At 38.1% G+C, this 26,305-nt stretch overlaps 1 protein-coding gene across 1 annotated transcript; it reads right to left on the reverse strand.

Annotated features, from left to right (window-relative positions):
• Positions 1-6: 6 nt before the first annotated feature.
• LOC140325855 (proton channel OTOP2-like) lies at positions 7-24,597 on the reverse strand. Its single transcript, XM_072403938.1, has 7 exons — positions 24,422-24,597; positions 9,423-9,880; positions 3,838-3,974; positions 3,659-3,717; positions 2,427-2,566; positions 1,500-2,344; positions 7-177 (listed from the first exon to the last, which is right to left on the reverse strand). Exons 2-7 carry the CDS (start codon positions 9,862-9,864, stop codon positions 7-9), a joined length of 1,794 nt encoding a protein of 597 aa, XP_072260039.1. The 5' UTR covers positions 9,865-9,880; positions 24,422-24,597.
• Positions 24,598-26,305: the final 1,708 nt, after the last annotated feature.

The raw sequence follows: 26,305 nt of genomic DNA on the forward strand, positions 1-26,305 counted from the left end.
AATAAATTAGGACATTCTGAATACTTCCAAAAGACTGGCAGCTCCATGCATGCGATAGAAAATGCCAAAGGGAAGGCTGATGTTAGTGATTATAGTCCAAACTGTGGGTCCATAGAACTTTAGTTCTAGGTTGTTCTTTAACTGAGGGCGAGCACCAAAGGCTGGCATGAGCCAAAGCTGTGAAAAGATTGATTAAAACAAGTTAAAGTAATTACAGTTAATCAGAACAATAAATTATAAATATTAGGATACCCAGTAACTAATAAATATATACCATAATAGCAATAATATTATACAAGGGTCGCAGCATTAGTTTTACCTTCCTAAACAAAGATCATTCTCCTTTTACTGGTTCTAATGTGGTTTAGAATATCTTATTTGCAAAAGAAAAACTTTGCAGGAGGGAAGTGATGATCATAAAGAACCACATGGCTCACTATACTATCATTCTGGCTTTGCATTACTACAGATCTGAATGAATTTGTATGTTCTCCATTAAGTCGAAGTAAACTCACTGCTAGTGCTCAGGGTTTTGCTGTAATTTGCAAAATTGCAAGGCATATTTGCACATTATGCCACACTTACTTGCCAATGTTCCCCTCTAGCCATTTGATGGAGATGGCCTTCTCTGTTGACCAGGTTGGGAAGATGTAGCCTCTATGCATGGACATGGAAGCTACGTCATCTCGACACCAAGACTATACATGGAGATTTGCATGCCAAACTCAGTACATACAACACAATAAAGGCCCTGACACATGGGCAGAACAGACCTAATAGTTTCTTCCACTAGTAAAAAAGTATGTGTACTGCACCAAACAATAATATTTTGAATGACTTGATGTATGCACTTTACAAATGACAGGTGGTTGTAGTGTACTGAAAAAAAAATGCAGGGTGCATGCCATTCGTCTGTAGTCCCTACGGCAAAGTTTGACAGGATCCTGCATGGCCTATATGGTCAATACATGCCAGTAATCATTTGGGGAAAGGACTAGAAATAAGACTGAAAGACTGATGTAATATAGAAAATGTCTAGACAACTTCTGTGCCTAAGCAGTACCCCTGATAAATGGGAATTTTGTCTGGAATTGCCCATGAAAAATAACAGTGCATTTCCTAGTATATAGGTGTGTTTAGGCATTTATGTGCACACAGCATCATATAATATCATAGGATGAAATTTTTACAGATTAGAATAAAACTAAAGCCAAATATATAACTGCTTGTTTTTAAAGATATAAGCAACTGTACTTCATTTAATTAGAAGAATCATAGTATCCCATTAAAGCTGATCTGGTCAATCAATCAATCAAATCAGTCAATCAAAGTTGCTTAACTTCCTTTTCTTACTTTTATTAACCACTGAAAAGTTGGGCTATACATACAATTTAAAAGAATGTTGGAGACTATGGTGGAGATATATCCTCAAATACCTGTCTAGAAAATAGTTATTATTTTGCCAGAAAAGCTAATAAGTTATGATTATCAGTACTTACTATAACATTGCACAGCAGTAAAAAAAGGGATATTTCCTGAACAAGTCTTCTTTTTAAATTCCATGGGTGATCTTCTGTTTTGTGCACTGTATTCTCAATATTGTTGGTTACAGTCAATGTGGATTCCTGAGGTGCTCCATCAGGCAATGTAGGTGCTACGGCTTCATTTGAGTAGATAAGTTCTTTTGGTGGCTCCGCAGCCTCATCTCTGAATGGCTCCCGATGAAGCCCTTCAATAATAAAGGTATTCTGTAGCGTAAGTTGTATGATCATAAGGAGGGAGTAAAGAAGATTCAAAACATTGAGAAGCTCCCCTGGTGAGGTGGCCACCATGGCTACTATGGAATAGTAGGATATACAATACTGGCCCAATGCTGCACCAAGAAGTAGAGCAACATCTAAAGTACGTGTTGGATTTTTTTGACCATCCATGTGTCTTTTGTCAAATCTGTAAATGATTGACCCAGTAAGTGAGCCCATGGACATAAGGCTAAGGACCACGATGTTAAATGAATAGAACATAATATGAGCCTTGTAGCTTCTATCTGCTAGGTTGACTTTAACCTTGTAGGCAACAAGAGCCACAATTCCACCAAGAATGACTATACAACCCGTGATGAGGCCCACAAAAATACTATGAAAGCAGAAGCAAGGGCTAAGACGGCGGTGGCAAGGCATGGTGTCATCCATCTGGCGTCCAACATTCTTCCACATAACATATGTCATGGCTGAAGCAAACAGGCTGTACTCTATGTTGAATGGATAAAGGTAGTAATATCCCGTCTGAAAGATGTGGCACAAATGATTACTGCAGCGACAGGTATGACCATGTGCTCCACCGGCATCTAAAAATAAAAAGAATCACAAATTAATTGAATAATGAAAACCATTTCAGCCATTTGTTTCTTCTTTATGTTCCCTCCATACCTTTGTGTTCATGGTATTCATGTGTGCTGGTCAACACCTTCAAATCATCCTCCAAGTCTCGAGTCTGGTGGACAGACTCATCTGTTACTGCTGCCATCCAGATACTGAGGTTAGTTATAAGTACCAACATAAGACCATATCTATAGTTAAAAGATCAGAGAAGTTCATTTTTAGGGTTTACATATACTTTAATTCTAGCTAGGTCTGGCTAAAATCCTCAAGCTTTCTTGGTGGCACGTAACTACATCACCCAGTATCTATTCATTTAAATAAATAATATTTAAATAAATATTACAATAATTTGAACAAATGTCATAAGCATATAAAAATGTATAATATATACTTTAGTAAGTCAAACAGTATGCACACAAATTCATTTTTGAGGCTTGGTACTGATGCATACATCTCATTCTTGTCAGTAGCACCCTTGTAGGGGTATCATAATCTTAGGTTACAACATCTAAGTTGAAGTAGACTAACAGTTAAACATAGGTAAACCTCCATCAGGATTATTTATGAGAAACTCTCCTTCTCTGTAGGAAGTTAGGGGAAAATCTCTCTGAAGTGGGGAGAACCCTCTCTTAGACAATTGTTGCCAAAACAGTTGTTCCCAATGGCTGTTTTGCCCTTTATTTATATTACAGTGACAAATAATGGATTTTATTTCAGGTGAAGGTGAACCTTTTAGTTGGGCCAATATTTGACACAGCTGCAAATTCTTCCCCCCCCCAAAAATAAAAAATGGTTAGTGCTGCACATTCAGTTTAATGTAGATCTAAACCCTAACTTGATCAAGTTTAATTTTCTACAGCACTGAGTTTTGGTAACTTCTAAAAAAATATCTTCACCCTTTCTTGTATTACTGTTATATAAATGTTAGCCTTGTGCATTGATTCTCCTAATTGCAGTCTCATCCTGGGGTAAATGTGGGATGGTGACAATGCAGCGGCACAACTAGGAGACAGTTGCCATCTCAGAATCAGTACTACTACCAGAATATCCAAGTATAATCATAACCAAAGCTGCAAAACAACTGTAAGCATATAAAATGGGCTTGGATTTCATTATTGACTTACTATAGCTGCCTATTCCCCCTATCTTCCCTCCATAATATTTGCAGCAAAGATGGGAATTAAAGCTTTTAAATTTATTTGGGTTTAGAACTTTTCCAGACAAAGTAATGGTAGGAGTTTTAAAAACCTAGAAATTAAATTCGACATAGATAATTGTACCTGGAAATATTGGTGTGAATTTGAACACAGTGTTTGCTGGACACCCAGAGAAAATAAGTCTAAAAGAGATAATAAAATGTATAAAAATAAAAAGGTTAAAAACAATGTGTAAACCAGAAGACAACCCCAGCAATGCAGAACAAGACAAGACAAGAAGTGTGACATCTTAAGACATTTACCTGGAGGATGATGAATGCACTCTGCACCATGGGGTGAATGAGTTTGATTGGGGATTCACAATCAATATAGCTTATGTAATATCCAATCTTAAAAACATCTAAAACCAGACTGCAGATTCCAAAAAACACCAGGCCACCTGTGAGAAAAGAAATACAATTACCATTATGGCTTTTGTTAAAGAGATCAATAAATTCAGTCAATCAGTAACATGGTGTACAAGGACCTGGAGCAGAAATGTTTGAGCAGATGTAAAGGGTTCTATTGACTAAAAAGAAAAATCATCACACTGAACACTTTTTGTTGTAGTTCCCCACTTTATTTAGTCGTGTGACCATTGCCACTAAAACAAAAAGTAAAGGGAAATCCAACATTTTTGTTGTTGCTACAAAAACAAGAGGTAGCTAGAATGTTTTTTCATTCTTTTGTAGATAATTTATTTATCTGCTGCTTCTCTGAAACCGGAAGTTAAAGGAAATTTCTAGTATCCAATGGTACATATATAGCAAAATGTCTGAAAAAAGGCTTTAAAGCCAAATTCCTGCAGATATGAAATGCACAAATGAATAGAGCTCTGTAATCAATAATAATATTATTACTATTACATGTATGTATTTTAATGCAAGTTTCTGAATGTGACCTTTTGCAGCCCCTGCACAGCAGAGCTCTGAGAGGTGGAGAAAGAAGCAACACATGGGGCCACTCAGGTGTGCAGCAGTGCAAGGAGCACCCGAAAAATGGAGTGACCTAGTGCATAAATCTGACCTTTTTTTAGACATTATTTTTTTTTTATTCATTTTGCATGTTACTTGTATTGGTGTCACATTAAACTGTACAAAACTGAAACTGAGAAACACTCATTTGATTTGTAAATAACTTTGCCATCTTTGCACCAGAAATGTGTACATTTTATTTAGATTAGCACCAGTTCTTTTAACTTAATACTGGTACAAATATTTCTTGCTAAGGCATTTCTGGTAATATTTACAACATTCCTTCTTCTAAAACTCATTTGCCCTTTGGAATATAATAGGATTGTAAAAAGGAAGGTGGTTTGTAGAAGGGTGGGGGTTGGGGAAAAGGAATTAGCCTGGAAATGTACCTTCCTTGGTCTTAATCCAGCTCTAACTGAGACCTATATGGTGCCAGGTCAATCCTTTACTTTCATATGGTGATCCCCAGAGTGCTGCCTATGCAATTATGTAAATGTCAAGTGAAAGACATCTATGTTGTGTGCATTTACTTGGCAATTGTAGAAAAGCATAGCAGCCATGAATGTTTTTCAAGTTAGAACTGCAGTTTTTGGAGCACCTTTGTAGCCAGAGCCAGAGGTTGTGGTGTTGAAGTAACCCTGGAGCCCGGACGGAGGATTCTGGAGATGAGGATTTGCTTAGGCTGCAGACCAAGACTTGAGCTGGAGCCTAACTGCTAAACGCCATTTACTCCTAGAGCTTCCTAGCATCACTATCTCCTACTGCAATGCAAGTTTTAAAGCTCTCCAAGACTGGATAGTATAGACTATAATGGGAGATTATGGATGATCCAGCACACCTGGAATGGATTAAAAACATTTGCCAGCTAGATTAAAATGATTTTTAAGAAATGCATTCTAGGTTTGCTGGATCACCCAGGTTCTCTCTTCACCAGGTCTATCTTCACCAGGCTTGGAGAGCTTTAATAAATCAGGCCCAATGTGAATGGTGGTTCCTGAAGTGGGCCTTAATAATTTGTTGAGATGAAACCACAGAATTTAATAACCCAGCAGAAATATTTTCCCCATGCCTTTACCCAGTCCTACTTTTATATTCAGGCCTCTGCTTGAGGGCTCATACTCTATGGAGTACACTATTCACATAAAGTAACTACACCTCAAAAAATTGTTGATTGTTTCAACATACTGCAACAAGCAAGGACTGGAACTTTATATGAACAGTTTTTACAGATAAAGGAGATATACTTAAATAACAGAAGAATACTATGTGTTTTTAATAATTTCACAGAAATTCTATGAACTACGTCTATTAATTACTGTGGTATTTGTAAACTTGTCTCTGAATGGTTTGGTAAAATTGTCAACCACTTCTCCAAGCAAAATGCTGAAGAAAAAATACATTTCCTTCCATGAACTGCCAACTTTAAATCCACCCACAACATTTCAATGGGGTTCATTCAAGGTTTCCACATGACCGGTCTTTAACCCTCCAATTCTTCCTTATAAGCCTTATTTGTTAGTAATTATACTTTTGATCATTATCTCTTTAAAGGATCAATTTCTGAAACAACTCTGATGATCAATTTCTGATGATCTTACATTTCCATCCACCAAACTGATTTATTAAAGCTCACCAATGCTGGAGGAGATACACTTTCATCAGTGAAGCTGGGTGATCCAGCAAACCAGGAATAGATCTGGTCCAGTATTCAAAACATTCGCTAGCAAATAGCAAATGACTTTGAAGAAATCCATTCCAGGTTTGCTGTATCACCCAGCTTTAATGATGACAGTGTATCCTTTGGAGAGCCTTAATAAATCTAACTCAATGACTACCAAGACCATTAGGCAGCAAAGCAACCCCAAACTTTAACATTTCTACCACCATGCTTTCTAGCTGAAAACAGGTTCTTCTTCCTAAATGTTGTATTCAGATTACACCAACATGTCTACTGTTACTGTGACCAAAGATTAAATCTTAACCCACAGCATATTGTTCCACAAGGCGCATGTTTTCAATAGCAAACAATAGTCTTGCTCTAAGGTTCTTTTTCAATACAAATGACTTCTTGGCACACCTGAACTATAGGTTATATGCATGCACTGTAACACCAATTGTTGAAAAAGTTACCTGCAGATCCTACCATTACATTACAGTTTTCTTGGGGACTTTCAATATCAAACGTTGAGCTTTCGGGCTGAAATTGCTTGGTTGACCACTCTTTTACACACTTTTACATAATCTTTTTAAATATTTGCTAAGTGTACATTATTTTCTTTTACAGTGGAGTGATGAATTTTTAATAATTTGTCAATCTTTTAAAATCCCTAGCTAGATTAAAAGACAGTGACCACCTTCTTTTTGGGGGGCCTTAGAGACCTTTTACCATAATGATACCATAATGATCAATACCAAACTGCACACCCGACCCAAAGTTTATTCAGATTAATAGAATGGATATTTCATGTCAACTTCCTATATCTGTAGGCACTGTTTGAATAAAGATCAAATATTTGCTTTGCATATATGCTAGTAAAAAAAATTTATGAGGTTTACTTACTTTATCATTTTTTTTTTACCTACTTGGTTAGTAGAATATTCTGCATGCATACAGGCACCAGAACATTCAGCTCACAGCAAAGTCCTAGGTAGCATTCTAAAGCCAATTATGAGATCTCTCCAGCAGGGTCAAGGCCAAGATCATAAAATCATACTCTTATCAGAAATGCAAGTGTCTCTTTCTAGACAAAGCATCAATTAGAGGTCATCCTGTTATATAGGATCGCACTGTATGGGCCCCCCAACATCTATGTCTTCTAAATGTAATCCTAGCATGTACAATTACAGGTTAATGGTTGCAACATTGCCAATCACTAGAACCACTACAGTGTCCCTCATACACAGTGGAGTTTGAGATGGTGGTGCAGAAACAAAAGGCTAAATACCTGCTCTGAGCTTACAGTATGTAGTTAGGTTTGTTGTCAAATTCATATTTTTCCATTTAAAAAATGTTTGTTTAACTGCATACACAATGCATTGTTATTACACAGTATTTATATAGCACCATCATATTATGCAGTGCTGTACAAAGTCCATAGTCGTGACACTAACTGTTCTTTAAAGGGGCTCACAATCTAATGTCCCTACCATAGTCATATGTCACTAATACAGTCTAAGGACTATTTTTGGGGGAAGCCAATTAACCTAACTGCCTGTTTTTGGAATGTAAGAGGAAACCAGGGTACCTGGAGGAAACCCATGCAGACATGGGGAGAATCTGCAAACTCCATGCAGATAGTGTCCTGGCTTAGATTCAAAGCTGGGACCCAGTGCTGCAAAGGCCAGAGTGCTAACCACTGAGCCACCATGCTGCATTGTTGGACTAAAAACAACTGTGTTTGACTTTGAACACACATCAGCAGTATATGCCTTATCCTAATAAATCTCTAAATCCTCATCTACACCATTATGATAAAACAAGTGGAAATCTTCTCACTCTCATTTGACAAATTAATGTCAAATGCAGAAAAACATTGTCCATCTATATAAATATCTAGACAGCAGATAAACAGGGCTAAATAAAATTATATATGGAACTTTGTTTACTTGTTACCCAGACTTTAAAAACTCATAAGTAATTTATTTTATAAGAAATGAGGTTTACTAAAAGAATAGTACACAGTACTCAAATATAAAACAGTTTTAAAAACTGGGGCACAAAATGCATCCATCACTGATAACAGTAATCAACAGAAATGTTGATAAAAGCACTGTAAATAAATACATCCATTGTGTGAAAATTTTAAAGGGGAAAATTGAAATCACAAGGGCTCAGTCTGTTTATATTTTCCTCCCTTTTTAAAAGTAAGATGTTCTGTGCTTTTGAGGTGATAATGATTGGCCATTTTCTATTAAATGCTCCTTTCTACTGTATTGTTGGCCACCAGTAAATGGTGATATATGTATACTTGAGTATAAACCAAGATTCTTTTACCTGAAAATCAGAAAAAGAATCTCAATTTTTGCTCACACTGCTAGATGGTGCTGTGTCCCCCTGTAAAGTATGTAACAAACTAACAAGATTTCAGACGGCATGAGTTTGATATACATGTCTCATGAGGACACAAGTTTCATTCCAGGTTTGTTGGATCACTCAGGTCCTCCCATAAATGTCTAACTTTACCAGTCTTGGAGAGCTTTAATAAATCAGGGCCATTGTGTCCTCCTTATTTGGAAACAGTATTGATTGTTTTCATCCAGTAGGGTGGATCATCAAACAATGTCATGGGCAACTTTACAAATGCCAGATTTGCGGATTTTTGATTCATGAAAATCTATCATCTGTACAGTACTACAGTCTAGTTCTGTAAACACAGTAGGACAGCGGTTGCGAACCGGTGGTCTGCAAGAATTTTATTGATCCGCGGCTCCGGGCAGCGCGTCAGGAGAAGGACCCCGCTTGGGGAGCGCACTGGCCAGATGCGGACCATGTCCCCGTATGCATCGCAGGCTCGGACAGTGGGCAGGATCTGGCATCAAGAAGTCACTCTGGGGGAAGTTTCTTCCTCTTTGAATGACACATGGCTCCCCGCTCATGAGCGGTTCAGAGCCTGTAAGTTTATTGGTCCGTAGGTTTGGAAAGATTGGCAACCACTGCTGTAGGAAACATTGGGAGACTTGACTAATGTATACAGTTAATTAATTATTATTACCTTCATTTCGCTAATGATTGTATGAGTAGTAATATTAGGAGTTATATTAGTGGTAAGTGTAGAGCAAATGCAGATGGAGGAGAAGAAGGAGGAGAAACAGAGGCAAAAGTGGCAATAGCAATGCATTATTTCTACTTAGTTTGATTTCTGTAGACTTATTACCTCTCAGCCACACGGGTCCTGCATGGGAATCTTTATAGAGAACTGCATTTTTTCGACATGAGAAATAAAATTGGAATATCATCCAGAAAGTAGAGAGCAGCATTAGGATAACAAGGAAAGCAAGGACTTCTGTGTCCTGCACCACAACGTGTTCTAAGGAACCACTGCTCACAAGAACACAAGCTATTAAACCAACATTAATGGCCAGCAGTGCAGACAACAAGCGGCCTCCCTTCTTCCAGACTTCATTGTGAGCTGTTGGGCTGCTTGGCACAGGGTTTAGAGTAGGCATTTCCATCTGGACCACTGAAGAGGCCAAAGTTGAGGCATCTGTGTTAGGAAGGGGAATGGCATCTTGGCGTAACGCATGGGGCACATTGTTATCTTGATTTACGTAGGGTGGCACTTCTAATTCTTCTGGGGCTGCTTTTGTGCTGCCCATCTTTCCCTTGATTGTCCTGGAAGAAAAGAAAGGAAAAATTTAACCTACATCCCTTAATCAAGTCATACATTTAGTGGATTGGCCAGTGACGCTCAGATTCCATATCTAAGTCATTACCAAGTAACTGTAAAGAGATTTATGTACAGTTAATTCCATCTTAATGGCCATTTTCTCTTATTGACCTCAAAGAACTTTATGTACTAAATCTTTTCTGGCATTGTTCCATAGAAAAAAAGGGGAGAAAAGAAGGGGTTAACACAGTGGAAACAGCTGTAGCCATTTTAATTAACAGAAGACCAGTCATCTAATTTAAATGCAAATAAGTCGGATAAATCTCCTGCAGAATTCTGAAAAGGTCACAGGTCATAACTTTCAGTTCTTAACAAAATGTCAATGACATTTAAAGACCTCTGGCCTGTGATTGATAATGCTATAGTCACAGAGTATTGCCTTGTTGTGTTATATATGCATCAACACCAATTCCCCGATGTCTCATATATTTATCTTAATAGCCGGTAGAACAAACCTATATGTGCAGATGTAAAAAGGGAACTGCAGTTATTCATCGTTCATTTTTTTTGCAGATAGGGTACAGTGTTAACCCCTGTATCCTGCTGGGACAACTTACTGTCATGCGGGTGCAACAGGAAATTAGAGGAAAGCTCTCCAAGCAAATTCCTATCTGTCTCTGGAACGGGTGATCTCATTTGAAGGATTCCCCTAACTTCTTGTAACTTTCTGCCTTTGTTACTATGGCCACCAGTACAAAAAAAAGGATATATTTCCCAGCAGGGACAAAAGCAGCAATATAAACAAATTGTCTAACCGTTTCTTGTGCTATCATAGAGCTTAAACCTGAACATGTGCGTTAGTGAATGCTCAAACCTCATTCTCCTCCCCTTGTGTAGAGTCCTGTACCACAAAATATCTATCCTCAGGAGCCAGGGTAGTCTCTGACACTTTCTTTGACTAGTAAACAGTGAGTGGCATAGGACATATCAATGCAGAAAATGACAGGGAGGCTTTAGTGCTCAGTGTACTACAGCCACTCAGCTATTTCAGAGATATAACACACCTTTCTCAACAACACTGAACTACGGGCAGACCTTTTACCAATGCTGAGCTCGATTTCCAATCAGTTTTTACTAAACTTAAAAATTAGTTCTGAAATCTTTTACCACTGCCAGACAGTACAATAAATCACAACGTTGGCTTCTTTGTATTATGTCTGTGCTGTGCAGGCACATAGTACTACCATATGTGTCAAACATTTCAGAACCCTATTATTCCCTGACTTGTTGCACCTTTGTGATTCCATTCATGTTTACCAGCAGGAAATTTCCATACCCACAGCCTGGCATCTCACACACTGTATCAGAAAACATGAACTCCTCTATTGATCAGCTTAGGGCTGGGGTCGGCAAAGTTTTATAGCCACTAGGCCATTTATGGGGTGGGCGGGAGCACACTAGGCCAGACTCTGAGTCCCGCCCTAATGGCTCCGCTCACCACCAGGGAACACCCCCTGAAGTGAAATCCCTCTCCTCCGTATGCATTGTGGAGGAGAGGGATTTACCTTCAGGTAGCTTTCCCTATTTACCGCGGCCGAAGTATTACCGCGGGCCGCGGTAAATAGGGGGGCAACTGCAAGGGGGCGGCTCCGGTAGTTCCTAACGCCCCCTGTCCGATCTGCTGGCATTAGGCTGGATCAGCCAGGGGACGTTAGGCCGGAACGAACTACCGGCTAGGCCGTATCTAGCCTAAAGGCCGGAGTTTGCCGACCCCTGGCTTAGGGAATCTCCACACATTAAGCTGGGACTAAATGACGGTCAGAAGAAGAAGCAAATAGCTAAACGTGGAGGGCCGGGAGAAATGGGTTAGAGGATACTTCTAGTTCATCAGTCATGAAATGAGTTGGGCTAAAGATGCCTACTGCAGCTTGTAATGCTTATTTTGTGGAAGCCATAATGAGCAGGGAACTCGCACTAATCACTTTTAGCACTGGAGATTATTAAGTGTACAATAAGACAAATGTATGGCTGGAGTTCAGCTTTAAAGTAAACCTCTATTGCCAATAGTGAGCACTTTCTGAAAATACTAATTCCCTGGTTGTATCTGGCTTCAATATTTTCATATGAGTAACTACCTAATATAATATATGCTAGAAAGCAATTTAGAAAGTCTTTTCATAAAGCAGTGAATCTGACATTCACCTAAACATTCCGGTAAAGAATCTGCATGTAATGTGCATTAATAAATTATCTAATTTACAGATAGAGAATGTTAAGATAATATATGGGGTCTGGTATGGTACAGGGAGAGGTGCAGAACACGCTTTCTTTCCCCTTTTTTTCTGGCCATCTAAGCTGCAAATCTGTAATAAATTTAATGCATCCAATTTTCCAGCAGCCTTCTACCTTGTCCAATGGTATCATCAGCACCTTCTACTCTTCCTGTAACAGAAAGTGGCATTCTTCAAGGACTAAGTAGTGCTCAGTCCTGGATAATGTGAGGCCTGTGTGATGACATGCATGTATGTGACGGGCTGGGCTCACGGGAAATAGGCAGAATGGCAAAATGTTGTTCTGCCTGAAAAGGATTGCTGGAGATGGAAAGAAGTCAGGTTGGGAGGGTAAGCAAAACTAGATCTTTCTTTAAAGTTTGTTCCAAGAAAGTTTGACAATTATTAATAAGGTATTTTGCAGTTTGCAATTGACAGGCAGATGAATATATCATATGATGAACTGGAGAAAGACAACTTCGTTTCCAAATTGACCTGCAAATCAGATATTAAAGTCATGGTTACAGGTAAAGAGAATTCTTCATGGGAAATGTGTCTATTATGTGAATGGCCAAAATTGTATGGTCTGTTTATAGTGTACCTGTTCCCAGACTATGGACCTTAAGCTATCAATAAATGAATAGCAATTTCTAAACAAGCAGTGAACAGGTCCGCTGCAATGCATGTTTGTTGAAACAGCCCCGAGTTGGTGTACCTCTAAGAAATATTGGTGCTGCATCACACAAACGCACAAATCTCACAAAGCATGAATGGCCCTAAGGTAAGCCATTCCTGACCTCCCTATTAGCTTTTATTGCAAAGCCAGAGATGGGTTTTGTCTGGTTTCTAACAGCTTAGAAAGCTGCCAAGAGTCTAATATAATAATAAAAAAAAAGCAAAATGTAAGAGAACTGAAGTCCTGATATTTGAAGCCATCATTACAGCAGACACTGTAAAGAAATGTAAAGGTTTTTAAAGTAAAGTACAGTGATATGAACATTTTTTCCAACATTGAAAGATATTTTCTATACAGATCCATATTAAAAAAAAAAATCTCTCCAAGTTTAGAGGTACGGTGATGAATGAAAGTTTTTTTAAAACTATTAGTTGAGGACACATATACAAATAGTCAGGAAACAGGCTTACAGTAACAGTGTAGCAATGGGGTTTATGCAGTGTTTTATCATATGTAATATAAGGTATTATTATCATCAGTAAGGCTGAAAACATGGCAGTGTAACAATGTGGCGGTGCCAGGATCACCCAGCATTACGGCCTTACTGTTCTTTGCAGGTATGGAGGATGCTTGCATACACTCAACTGAAGCAGTTATTTAAAATTATTGCACAGCAACACATAGGTTTAAGTAATGGGGGAATATTACTATATAGACCTTATTTAAAAAAATGCACTCAGGCATAATATAATATATTATATGTATTCTGTATATGTGTATATCTCTATATTATCATTATAATCAGTCAATGTATGTACAAGGACTAAATGATCCTATACTGTATATGTGACAAAATAATCCTGCATCAAGAGGACCTGAAATATTGCCTAAAAGGCTAGCTGAGAGAAAAGAACTATTGACCAGTATTGTCTGTTCTCTCTCAGTAAACACGTGTTCCACTGTATTTTCATTTTAAAGAATCAGAGAACACAGCCAAATACCAGCATATACTGTATATGGCTAGTAACCATAGGAATACCAACTCATATTGTAGTATGACTATAGTCCTTATATAAGCCGGGCCACCCCAAAGGCAAGGGAGCGACTCTTACAATGTCATCTGAAGTTTGACAACCTAATCCTGCTGTATCAGCGGGTGCTTGTACCTTTGACTCATAATGAGTGGTTATGTACAAATCAATGATGTCCTTTAATCTGCACATGTTAGTTCCAGGAAACATGCCATTGTAAAAACAAAAAGCAAAACACTTTAATAAAACTTTTTCCACCATTAACACTTAATTAGGTCTAACTAATCTTTCCATTAGTATATAGACTTTTTGTTTTGTCTATTCTGTTCATTGGATTACTACACCAGGGGATCCTAAATGTTTTAATCCCAGGATCCAAATAAAAACAAATTGTTACTCTAGCCAAGAAGAGAATTTTCACTAAAATGACAGCAATGCCATACAGAGAGAAAAAACAATGTCCGTATACAATTAGGGATGAGTGAGCAAAATTTGTATTTAGATCTCGCAGCGAATCAGACCTTTCTCATTTACAGAACATGTAAGCGAGAACAGCCTTGTGATTCGCCACGAGGTCTTGTTCTTGCCGAACTCAGATGAACTCTCAATGGAGACCATTAAAAAAACTAAATAAATATGTGAATTAAAAACTAGCGAATTCAGAACTTTATGCCTACAGCTGCTCTAAAGGCAAGAAAGAACAAACATATTAGTCACAGTTAAATATGCATATGTAAATATTTGCAGTCTTGTGTGCTTTTGCTTTTAAAAATTAATAGCCAAATATGTTTTTGCTTTCAGGAAAAAATACATTACTTTAATTTTAATATATTAACTTAATATATATTAAATGAGTCTATACCAGGGGTCCCCAACCCCCAGGTGGGCCGCAGCTCTGGCCAGCAGTGTCAGGAGAAGGACCTCGCTTGGGGGGGCGCACCGGCCAGAGCCGCAAACTATGTCTCCAGTACGCATCGCAGACTCAGGACGGTGGGTGGGTTGTGTCTCTGGACACAACCCTTCCACTCTCCCATTGCAGGCCCAGACATGCGATTGGAGAGTGGGCAGGTTCTGGCTTCATGACGTCACTCCTTAAATGACACACGGCTCCCTACGCATGCATGGTTCAGAGTCCGTGCAGGTGCAAGGTTGAGGACCACTGGTCTATACCACATTTTCACAACTCTTACGAAGAAAGTCTATCAGGGGACATTAAATCTCTGTTCCTCCAGACATAAAGAGTACCCCCTTGTCCTTTTCAAAAACCTGAAAGTGAAATTTTTTTCACCAAGAACACTATGTGGATCTCCTTACATGTCTCTTCCCAACGGAGAATACATTTCAATACAATATAGTTCAGCTAATCTTTCCTCACTGTATTTCTTCCATACCTCCTATTACTGTATTTACCCTTCTTTGCAATCTGACCATTTCCACATAATCTTTTTTTGTAAACTTGTTCCCAACATTGGACTGCATATTCCAAGTGAGGCCTTACTGGTGCTTTAAAGCATATCTAACATATATAGTTTTCGCTAGAGATACTTATAATAAAAAGCTGCCACTGCTAAATGCCAATTGCCGGGCCGTTTCCAACTAACCTCAGTGTTTTTGGAGGAAAACATTTTGCAATAAATATAAATCTTGAATAGTGACCCCACTGGATTAGTATGATAGCCAGCAATAGGAGGTTGGTGATGGGAGCCCACTTCCTTCTATAAAAAAAATCCTTATCTCACCAGAATAACCTTGCACACCACTCCCGGTAGTCATGCGTACTTCTTTATCTCTGAGATGACACCTCCCAGGTGTGCCTTTTTTAATAGAATAGTCCATGTGCTTTAACTGAGACACGTTTTTATTACAAGAAATGGGTGTGATTAAAAACTATTAGATACGGGTGGACCAGAATTGAGGTTGTGTGGCTTGCTTTTCGAGATCTTAGAAACGAATGTTAGGTGTGTGGCAATCTACTACACATATTTTGTAAAACATAATTTTGTATTGTGTGTAGTGACCACATCCATTCTTATGGAAGTTCAAAGGACTCATGTAGCCTCCCAGCAACCAATGAGGGTTCCTCCTGGAAAATTTTGAAATTTGATTATGTTTTGTCAAATGCTTTCAGTGCCTGTGGTCTAATACTGAAGTTTGTTGTTAAGGAAAACTGTTTGCCTGATTCCTTTAATATTCACCCCATCCTTCATGTTTCAGTAGTGAACAAACATTTAGGGGAACATGAAGTCTGGCCCATTACTATTTGCAGGTAGATGTGTGGCAACATCCAATATCTGACTGAATAAATGGAAAGATCCGAAGAGAACTTCTGGGAGCCAAAGGTTAATGTGCACATAGCAGAATTAGTGCAAGGCTTTTTCACTATCCATCCTGTGAAGAAGAAGACTAAAGTGGGCTTCCAGAAGCTGCCCATAAGAGGGGAAATACAACATATGCTTGGCACAGTCTTTGATGCCAGTAACCCTATTGATACAGTTGCCTTTGTGACGGTGTTGCAAGCCTATTACTAGTATTATGTATTTATTTAGCACTAACATATTATGCAGTGCTTTAAACAAATAAAGTCAAATCACTTTTGTTTAAAATATAACCCACAATTTGTCTCATTGGAGAAATTTCCATTCTTAAAGGTCAGAGAAAGAGGGGTCAATATTGGAAGATATCCTTCCGTCTCCCTCGACCACCAGGGATACAGATAAAAATAAAAACCTAAAAACACCAAAGCTTCTACTTTTAAATGTTGGCTTTTTACTATTTTTGGATGTCACAGTACCACTGTGGCCACACACCTGTTTGATGATGTTGAAGTGTGGCGCAGACACTTTACAGCACCAAAAACCAAATAGGTATATATTAGATGACCTAGTATAAAGCATGCACTTGAATGGAATTATCTGAGCATATGGGTGTTTCCAAGGGCAGCTAGATTATTGCCCAAAGTCATACAACAAAACCATCTACAGAGCCAGTGCACCAACACATGATGTAAATTCACTGAGCTAAAAAATATAGAAAGGACCATATTCTCCTGTGTTAGGGCTTTCTTAAAAGAATTGTGCTGTGTTAATGTAGCGTTTTGCAACGCACAATAAAAGACATTGTGATGGATATATTGCTGCCTATATCCCCTTTCATTGGCTTGTAGTAAATGACTTGAGCTGATGCCACTCCTTTGATGACCATATATGACATATGTGAGTGGATTAGGAAACTCACAGTGCCGGTAACAAGCATTTCCAATATCAGAAGTGCTCATTACAGCTTACCTTACCCATGCTTCTCCTATATTGAAGGCATCTAATGGTAATATCAGTCAGCCACATGGAAACCCCATTGTTTACACACTGACTGACCAGACTAAAGCTATGTATACACGTTCAATGGCTCTCGCCTGATATTCGGCTCGGGGCCGATATCGGACAAGAATCTGGCATCCAGCGCCCATCGTCCATGGACCACGATGGACCACGAACGATCCTAATGCAAGGGAAGGAGGAGAGCGCGCAGCAGGTTGCCGCTTCATCATTCTCCCCCTCCCCTCTCCGTAAAGCAGAATGGCGCTGTATGTACAGCACTCATTCATGCATTGTGCATTGCTTAGTCATTGGAAAGGATCGTGAAAGATGCTTTCCAACAACTATAATTGCAAGTGTGTATTCAGACTAAAGCCTTGTACAGATATTAGATTTCTGTCTCTGGAAACAATTTTTCTTTTCAGTGGCGGGTGAATGACATCAGGGGACCGCTGTACACGTACTAGATTTTCACCTGAGACGATCCCAACAGTTCATCTTGGGCAACAATCATGTAGCATGTGTATGTAGCTAACTGGTGGCCATACACAGATGTTCCTAGGATCAAGTAAATGGTCTCTTCTCCCTGATATCAATCACTTACCTAGATTACAGCCTTACACCTTTCAATATCGATCAGATTTTAGCAGAACTCTCATTGAATATCGTTGAAAACACTGACTTTGTTTTGCTCCATGCAGTCAATAGTTTTACGACTATCAATAGACTTACACTCTCCCCCTCAATCAATCAACAAAGTTTTTATTGGTTTCAGTGTTTCAGTTGAACATATCAAACAACATAATAAAAATTGTGAACAGTGTATGCCCCCCCCTTTTCGATGGTATAAAGCTTTGCACATGGCAAACTCCATTTATATTAGTGTTTGCTTCATCTGTTCACATATTTACCTGTTCTGATCTTCCAACAAGTTAAGGGGCTTGTATCCAAAATAATTTCTGCCTGTTTGTGCCCCTGTGGGAGGACTGGATTAGTAATCCAAGATTTACCAGTTCTCCCCAGACATACAAAGGCCACCTTACAATGGGCATACCTATTTTGGTGCCAACTGTTATGTGGAAAGTTTCCTTATGTTATCATTAACAAAATCATCCTTGACATCAGAAGAAGCATTTTCAAAAGCCATCACACCCCCAGTGATCTGACTGCAATAGATACAGTATTTAAAACATACAACCAATAACTTCACAGGAAGTAAGATTTATATGACTGCCATTTCTGAACCAGCATCTGCCCGGAAAGAACTCACTGTCCTTATATGATGTCCAAACAAATATGGATATGTCCTTCTAAAGACATAATCAGGCAATGTGGTCTTAAGTCTGCATCAAAACAGATTGGACAGTGTTATTAATTTTCTATTCTTTATGACAATGTAAATCCCAGCATGTCCTGTTAACCTTCAAAGAACCACAAGTAATGGAAACCTATCAACAGCCAGGCTACCTAAGAGAACTGTGCAGCAGTGATGCATGCAATGCCAGCCGTAATATTGTGGCCAATGAACAATACGTCCATTGGGACATGGCAGTCTCATTGGTTCTCTATGGCACAGCTATACACTGTGATTGATTGTTTGATTTCCAATGGTAACAATTGCCAAAACATACAAATATTATATATATTAATATTTATTGTTTTTCCAGCATTGTTAAATCTCCATAAATTGCACATATTTCCACATAGGACATCTCCAGTGATGGACACATGGCATTTCTCAGAATGGATAACCAGATATTATTTTAATGAAAGCAGCAGAGTTAAAAAGTATTTATAAAGTACAGGTTGACATTTAAAAATCTGGCAACCTGAGGAGTGGCGGGTTTTCGAAAATTCCGGATTTTTTACAGGTATATATGCTGTATATATTTAACAGAAAATGACTACCTGTACAGTCCTTTAAATAGATGCTGAATCCATAATGGGGCTATCCAGCAGCAAATAAATGAGAAGGAAAGCTCGTGCAAGCAAAACCCAACAGCTGATTCAGGAGTACAGAGCCATCAAAACATAAACGGCGCCTCCAGAAAAAAGTGTAAATTTGAAAACCGAATTATCAATGGCCGGATTTTTGAATATCAACCTGTAAAAAATTCTATAGAGACAGGTGGATAACAAAAGGAGAGAAAAATAAAGATTCATTGAAAGGGGAGCAAGAATGAGCATAAGGAAGAACCCTGCTCATACATACCAGAAGAATAATTGTTAGTTGACTTGCTTATTAAATGTTCTCAACATGAGGAAACCTCAGAAATAAGGGACTGTGAAATCTTTTTTCTCGCTTAGCCAGGAAGAAGAAATGGGAAATCTAAATACTAAAAGAACTAGCTAACCTTATCCTAGCGTGTCCCTGATAGATAATGGATCCACAGATCTCACATTGTATGAAAATGATGTAAGATGTCTTTAATCACCACCTAGTTTATTTATGTTTGCCAGGTCTAACGCAATTAGGTTTTTCCAATGTGTGGCAACAATCATTCTAGGTGCTAGGAAGATATAACTAAACATTTGATGTACTAGGATTAGAGATACTTCTCCAGAATTTCTTCACTTTAGTGCATTCCCACCAAACGTGAAGCATAGTGGCCAGCTAACCACAACCAAACCAAAGCACGAGGATAGAATTTAGCTACGCACATAGAAACCATATATTAGGTCATTAAAATCTTAAAATTAGCTTCGGTCTGAAAGTAAATGAACATATTGAAGCCTATATAAAATTTTAAGAAATGGGGTTATTAATACGTTAGGCTTCATCATTATTTAGAGAAGACATTTGTTACCCGTTATTCAGGGCTTTAAATATTTTTTTACATACTGTAGTTAAATGAAATATGTGATGCTAAATTCAGAGGGTATTAAGAAGCATCAAGTGATTGTGCAGATTTACAGCTTCTTATTTGGGATTCAGTTCAGATCTGAAGTGTAATGGAAGAATTTGGTAGGGCAAACATTTCTACCTTCTCCCAGGCCACAAATAAAAAGTGGCTGGAAGCACATAGCTGATGAATAAAGGGAGCGTGTATTTGAGACAGGGATGGCGTTGGAGACTAGGGCCAAGCGGTTCGGGACTGTATGTAAGGGGCCTCCCAAAAATTTAGATCTGGTGTGAGTGTGTAAGAGAACGGCAGGAGGCTACACTTTAATTTTTTGATCATACTGATCCCCTGCAAAGGAAAACCATGGATGATATTTTATGTTTATGTGGTTGGAATGAATAAAAGTGGGTAGAGCACCTTAAAATATGAATTGGAGTCTAAGGTACCCCTGCGCAAGCAGTAAATTTATACTAATCCCTCATAAAACTCATAAAACATAAGAAATAGTAAAATTTGTGAATCATTTATTTATGATCATAATCTTTATCTTATCCTGCCATGCCACTGCTTTTGTATGTTAATCCCTCATCCACTGTTACAAAGCACTAAGGTCACAACATACTCGGCCTTTATGATTTTTGCAATGAAAGAGAAAAGCGTGGCAATGGCATTCGAACCCACAGCCCCGAAGAGGCCGAAGCCTTAATCCAGCACCTTAGACTGCTTGGCCATGCTATCCTCAAGCACACAGCTGTCTGTGTCAGGGTGACCTGGATGAGGAACGTAGAGAAATCCATCAGGCTCTCTCTGTACAGGCTCCACTCCTACCCCCTACACTCTCAGGATCGGGAAGCAGAGGCAGCAATTAGCAGGTAGTTGTGGCTGAGTGGTCAGGGGCGATGGACCCCGTGCAGGTTCAAATCCTGCCGACTATGTTCTTACCGATCTGAAGGATAAAGTCATAAAACAAAGGCGGCTTGCTTATTGAGAATCTTGCTTCCTTATCTTTTAAGGACCCCCAAAAGAGTTGTCGCTGCTTGAGAGTGTGTGGGAGAAATGGCCTTGTCAGCGGCTGTAATCCTAACGCTTTTCCCCTAGGCAGAGCCTTGCTCCAGCCAGCCATGTCAGGGTCGGAGAACTGTCCATAATTTGGACAGGGGGGAAACACCCTGGGTCAAACTGGAACAACCAACTTGAACAGATCCAGAAGCCACAAGGGTCACCTTCCTGACCCGTGTTTGTGAGGAAAGAGATAAACCTTAAAAGCTTGTGATTGGCAATGGTGAGATATGAACTCGCACCTCCACAGAGATTGGAGCCTAAATCCAATGCCTTAGAATGTTCCCACAGCATTAAATGCATGTCGAACAGCCCTTTGCATTTATTCAATGTACCACACCAAATATTACATATATCCCATATATATATATATATATATATATATATATATATATACCCACTGTCTGGTGTCCAATAGTGATCTCAGCTACATTGCCCCTTTTATTTCCTAAACTTTCATCTAAGCCCTGGGCCATTTATCACATCCCTAGTGTCACCTCCACTATTTCAGGACATTGTGAGACTGTCTCCCCTAATAATCTGCTTTTGGTCCTTCTGGTTAAACCCCCATTGTCCGTAATTCCATTGACATACTTCTGTTTTGGTGTCTTCCCCATCAACAGTCCACGGGTCTACTAATACTCTTTTTTTCTTCCAGGAAGATATAGGACACAAGGCATAGCAGCTCTGTGTTCATCAATACATATTTACAAACAGAGAGAATTTGATTTGGTATCAGCCTTTTGTAATGTCTGTTTGATCAAACGACAAATCTAGGATCCAATCAAGGGTACTGCATGCAAACGTATTGACAATGGACATGATGATAGAAGAAAGGACCACAGAGATGGCCTCATCTCTCTATGGTTGCTCTCTCACTGTCCAGTTAGCAAGCTTGAAAAGATAAAACATCCCCTATAAACATATCTTAACTATTTGCCTTTGGATTTATTATTTATATGTAGTTTTAATTGTACAAAGCAACACAAAAGAGAGAGGAGATGCATTTTTCTTAGTATTCTTTAAGTATTTGGTCAAGTTGCCTATACTCTGCTCCCTGTACCCCGCCACCACACCCCCGGCTTTTATCAGTGAATCCTGGCTGTCAAAATGACAGCTGAGACTTGTTTTGTATTAAAGGAGTGGCTGCAAAATGACACAGAAAGATCTTGTCTGCAAGTGCAATTGAGAATTCCAATTTAACAACACTATTGTTACACAGTGTTTGTTTATTTATATGTGGATCAAAGGGATAAAGTTTGATCTGTGTATTTCTCTGTGGCTATTCCTTATTACAGTTACTAATCATCAGTCTTTAAAATTTCTTCCTACTTTTTTAATCAGTGATTTTACTCATTTATTTGGTGATGTCTTTTTGTTACAAAAAATGTACAAAATTGAGAAAAAAAGCCTTTAAAACCCTTACTATTTCAAAATACCTTAATAGTAACACTACATGTTTTAAACCAACAGCAGTCAAAGTTTAAAAAACATCCATTATATAGTTAATATTATATAATTTTTTATATTCTATAGTAGGTCTTACATCATTATGACAAAGTTAATGAAAATAGCAATAAAAGGACCATAAATGAAAAAAGTGCATGAATTAAGCCAGAATATTTTAGTAGTTCAGTTGATATATTTTGAGGTTTGGTGTTCTCCCACACGACCTGCAAGTGCTACTATAATAAATAAAAAGCCCTAGCTATCATAGCCAGGTGATGAATAAGTACCCATCAGAGTCATGTCCTCCCAATGCACTGATGTTTATATTTGGACCTGTTATATAATAATACCTAATAATTTCTTTTATAGACCAGATTCTGCTGCTGTAATGAGGCAACTGCAATTATTTGTTGTGAAATGTTGAAACATGAACCAAAAACTACTGTGCATTCTGTAATATCCAGATTTATATCTAATTATTACTTCCTGTGCTATGTTTCCTTTAATATACCAATTATGGTTGGGTTGAAAGTGTGGTGCAATCTAAATGCTTTACCCAGTTATATGGTACATTTTTTTCTAGAGATATAAATCAGATCCAAACGTGAGACCAAAAGGACCAACGTGAGATTAGATAGAGGTATAAACCCTCCAAATGGGGATAGTTGAGAGCCATGCTGCATATGCATATATACATTTATTTGATTTTAGTGGGGGGGGGGGGCAGATAATATGCAAAGTATAAGCAAATATATACAAGACAGTTTTTCAATAACCAAAGTCACTAGTAAGTTCTGATTGTTTGGGTTAAACTCTTTTTCCTGATATCTTCTTCTCTAAGACTGAAGAAGATATGCTATCATGGGAGAACGTGAAAGATCCAGCAAACTTGGAATTGATTTCTTAAAATAATTTCTGTTATATGCTAAGTGTTTTAAATACTAGGCCAAGTTTGTTGGATCACCCATGTTCACCCAAAATAGTCTACTTTCACCAGACTTTATTAAATCAGGCTCATTGTGTTATCTCCAGAGCTGTCTATTGAATAAACCTACAAGGGTACATTACCATATTCATTCATTTCTGCATAATATTTCTCAACACAGCTTCTAAGTACATATTTGTGTAAATAGATTCTTTTATGAAAGTTGGACTGAATTTTATTCCAAATTGTATCATTCTTTAAATGTGCCTAGGTTAGTATAACATTTACAGTAAATATAACCTTATGCAGAATTGGTGTTATTATTCTAAAAAATATTATAAGTCTGATATCCTGCATTCACACATTTACTGGTGTGTGGACATAAATAGAGGCTGCCCATATTACAGAGAGATTGCTAGAAACTGCTAACATTACAGACAAACTGCCATAGATTGCCATTGTTACAGGACCATTTCTCATCATATCACATTTTCTTTTATCTTATATTACATTTTTTATTTTATCAAATACTATCATATTGGCATTCATAGTTCTTGTACAGTTAGTAAAACTCAAAAATGTCAATTGAATTCAAATATATTTCAAAATATGTCATATTTAAGATCCAGCCTAACTAAGAATGTCAAGGACGTCCTTGGTTAATGTAAAATTTGAATTAGGCTATAAAAAATTCCAGAAATGTCTATTACTTTTAATTTAATTAAAGTACAGAACACCAAATCAGATATGACTGTACCATCTGTCAATAGCAATCTAAAGATCTCCATAATAATTGGACCAAGGCTATCCAATCAAGTAAAACGTAATCTACAGGATAAACATTGTGCAAAAGGAAATAAACAACCAATTTAACAAATAATTGTGAATCTAGAATGGAAGAAACTCAAGTTAAAGCACTTTAAAAGCCGAAAGGTTCCAGCATGTGCTATGGTTTGAGTTGCCATTACAATGAGGATCTTACCTGCTGCAGGTGAGAGATGCAGTGACAGCGATCAGTGCTGATCTAAGTATATTTGTGTAACCATTTAGTGCTGACTATTGTTCCTTCCTGGTAAATCAGCAGAACTTCTAAAAGTAACTTAGGTTGTAGACCAACAGGTTCTATAGGAGTATGACACTCCCAGAAGAATTATTACAGGAGGTGCTATGCGTGGAGCTAAGAATACTGTTCATGAAAGTTTTTCACTAGTGGGACCAACACCCACAGGCTGCACGATTACTGTAATCTGTAATACCAGCCTGGCAGGGGTTTTGGCTTTGCCTGGATACTGAAGGAGGGGCTTTATGAAGATTGGGTCATGTACTTCACTGGATGTCGTCAACATTAAATAGTTTAATAACTTTCATCACACAATCAATTGACTTAAAGCTGTGTAACTCTTGCCATTGTTTTATTGTTATAGGTAATAGACAGGTGAATTAATTATTTGTAGTTTATTGAAGTTATGTTATGTTTTCTTAATTCTCTAGCTTTAGGCAAATCAATTGTCACTAGATGAGTAAATCTGCTCTTGTTTAATTAACTGAGCTCAGCAAAGCTGCACCTATAGAAAGTTCTATAGGAGAAAACTTTGGTCATCAATTCAGGCATTTAGGCAATTGGCAATCTACTGCCAAAAAAAAGCAATAGAAAACTGGGCATTGCCAAAAAAACAACTCATGAACAGCAGGGAGAGGATATTTTTATATGGTCCCCAGGACAACATTGAATATACAAAAACACCTTTTGAAAACTATGCTTGAGGGATGTCTTAAAGCTGTACATGATGTTATAGAAAAGTACAGTTTTCATTGACAATTTGGCTACTGAATTATTTTTTATTTTTTGCAATTAGCATTGATTATGCACGACAGTACCCAATCAAATGTATTGCAGTTTTAAAAAAAGGTTTTTATTCAGGTAGTTTTGGCATCAAGCTTTACCAGACCCACCTTGCAGCAAAAAAACAAAAAGCATGTTATGAACAGGAGACCAGCTAGGAGTTACCGCTAACCTCAAATAAAACACACACAATGGCACCAAAGGGGTGGATTATCCAAAGAGTGTGCCAGTCTGCCAGCTTTCTCTGGAACAGCTTCCTATACACTGACACCAAGGTGCCCTCTTTTGATAGAGAGGGGGCTGTCTTATCCAAATGGCTCCGTTTTGGTTCTTCTCATCCTGCTGGCCATGAATTAAAGGCCACATAGATCTCAGATATGAAGAATTTTCATCATACCCATGGTAAGGATGAACTAGAACCTCATCCCAAGTTAGTTATTGACTTGACCCAATTCCAACCAGAACTTGATTTTATTCATCATTATAAAGTCATCAGCCTCCTCTTGTATGAATCAAAGTACATTTATTATAGTATAGATACTTTGTAAATAAAAGACCTGCTACAGCACTCTCGGATTGAGTTACCAGAAATTCAACAATAATAAGATGTTATATGGAACTCATGGACCTCGATTATAGAGAATACCATGAGTAAATGAACATAATGTTAACAATTTTATTAAAGCAGAGGAAATCTAAATACTTAAATTCAGACCCTTAAGTTATATATTAGACATTGTTTATCCAAATATATGAACATAAATGATGTTCATCATTGGACACAATGGCATATCCATATACTGCAAGGGGTCACCCTATCCTAGGGGATATGAAAAGAGCCTTGTGATCAGTGCAGAGCAAATACAAAAGATATATACCATGTAACAAAGAAATGGAGAATGCCACTTGTATGAACTGCAAATATTCACACTGTAAATCTTTCTATTTGTACATTCTCAGACGTCCTACACAAGGCAACGGTATGACATAAATTCTTTCAGCTTGCTGTAAGCTGTAAATTCT

The sequence above is a fragment of the Pyxicephalus adspersus genome, chromosome 3 (genome assembly GCF_032062135.1).
Source record: "Pyxicephalus adspersus chromosome 3, UCB_Pads_2.0, whole genome shotgun sequence".
Classification (NCBI taxonomy): domain Eukaryota; kingdom Metazoa; phylum Chordata; class Amphibia; order Anura; family Pyxicephalidae; genus Pyxicephalus; species Pyxicephalus adspersus.

Bases quoted from the DNA above. Each gene is read 5' to 3' on its own strand.
- LOC140325855 (XM_072403938.1), bottom strand. From the start codon at position 9,864: ATGGGCAGCACAAAAGCAGCCCCAGAAGAATTAGAAGTGCCACCCTAC. The intron at 3,718-3,837 runs GTAAATGTCTTA...TATCTCTTTTAG, and splicing joins GTGCATTCATCATCCTCCAG to ACTTATTTTCTCTGGGTGTC. The intron at 2,345-2,426 runs GTATGGAGGGAA...TTTTATTTTTAG, and splicing joins TGAATACCATGAACACAAAG to ATGCCGGTGGAGCACATGGT.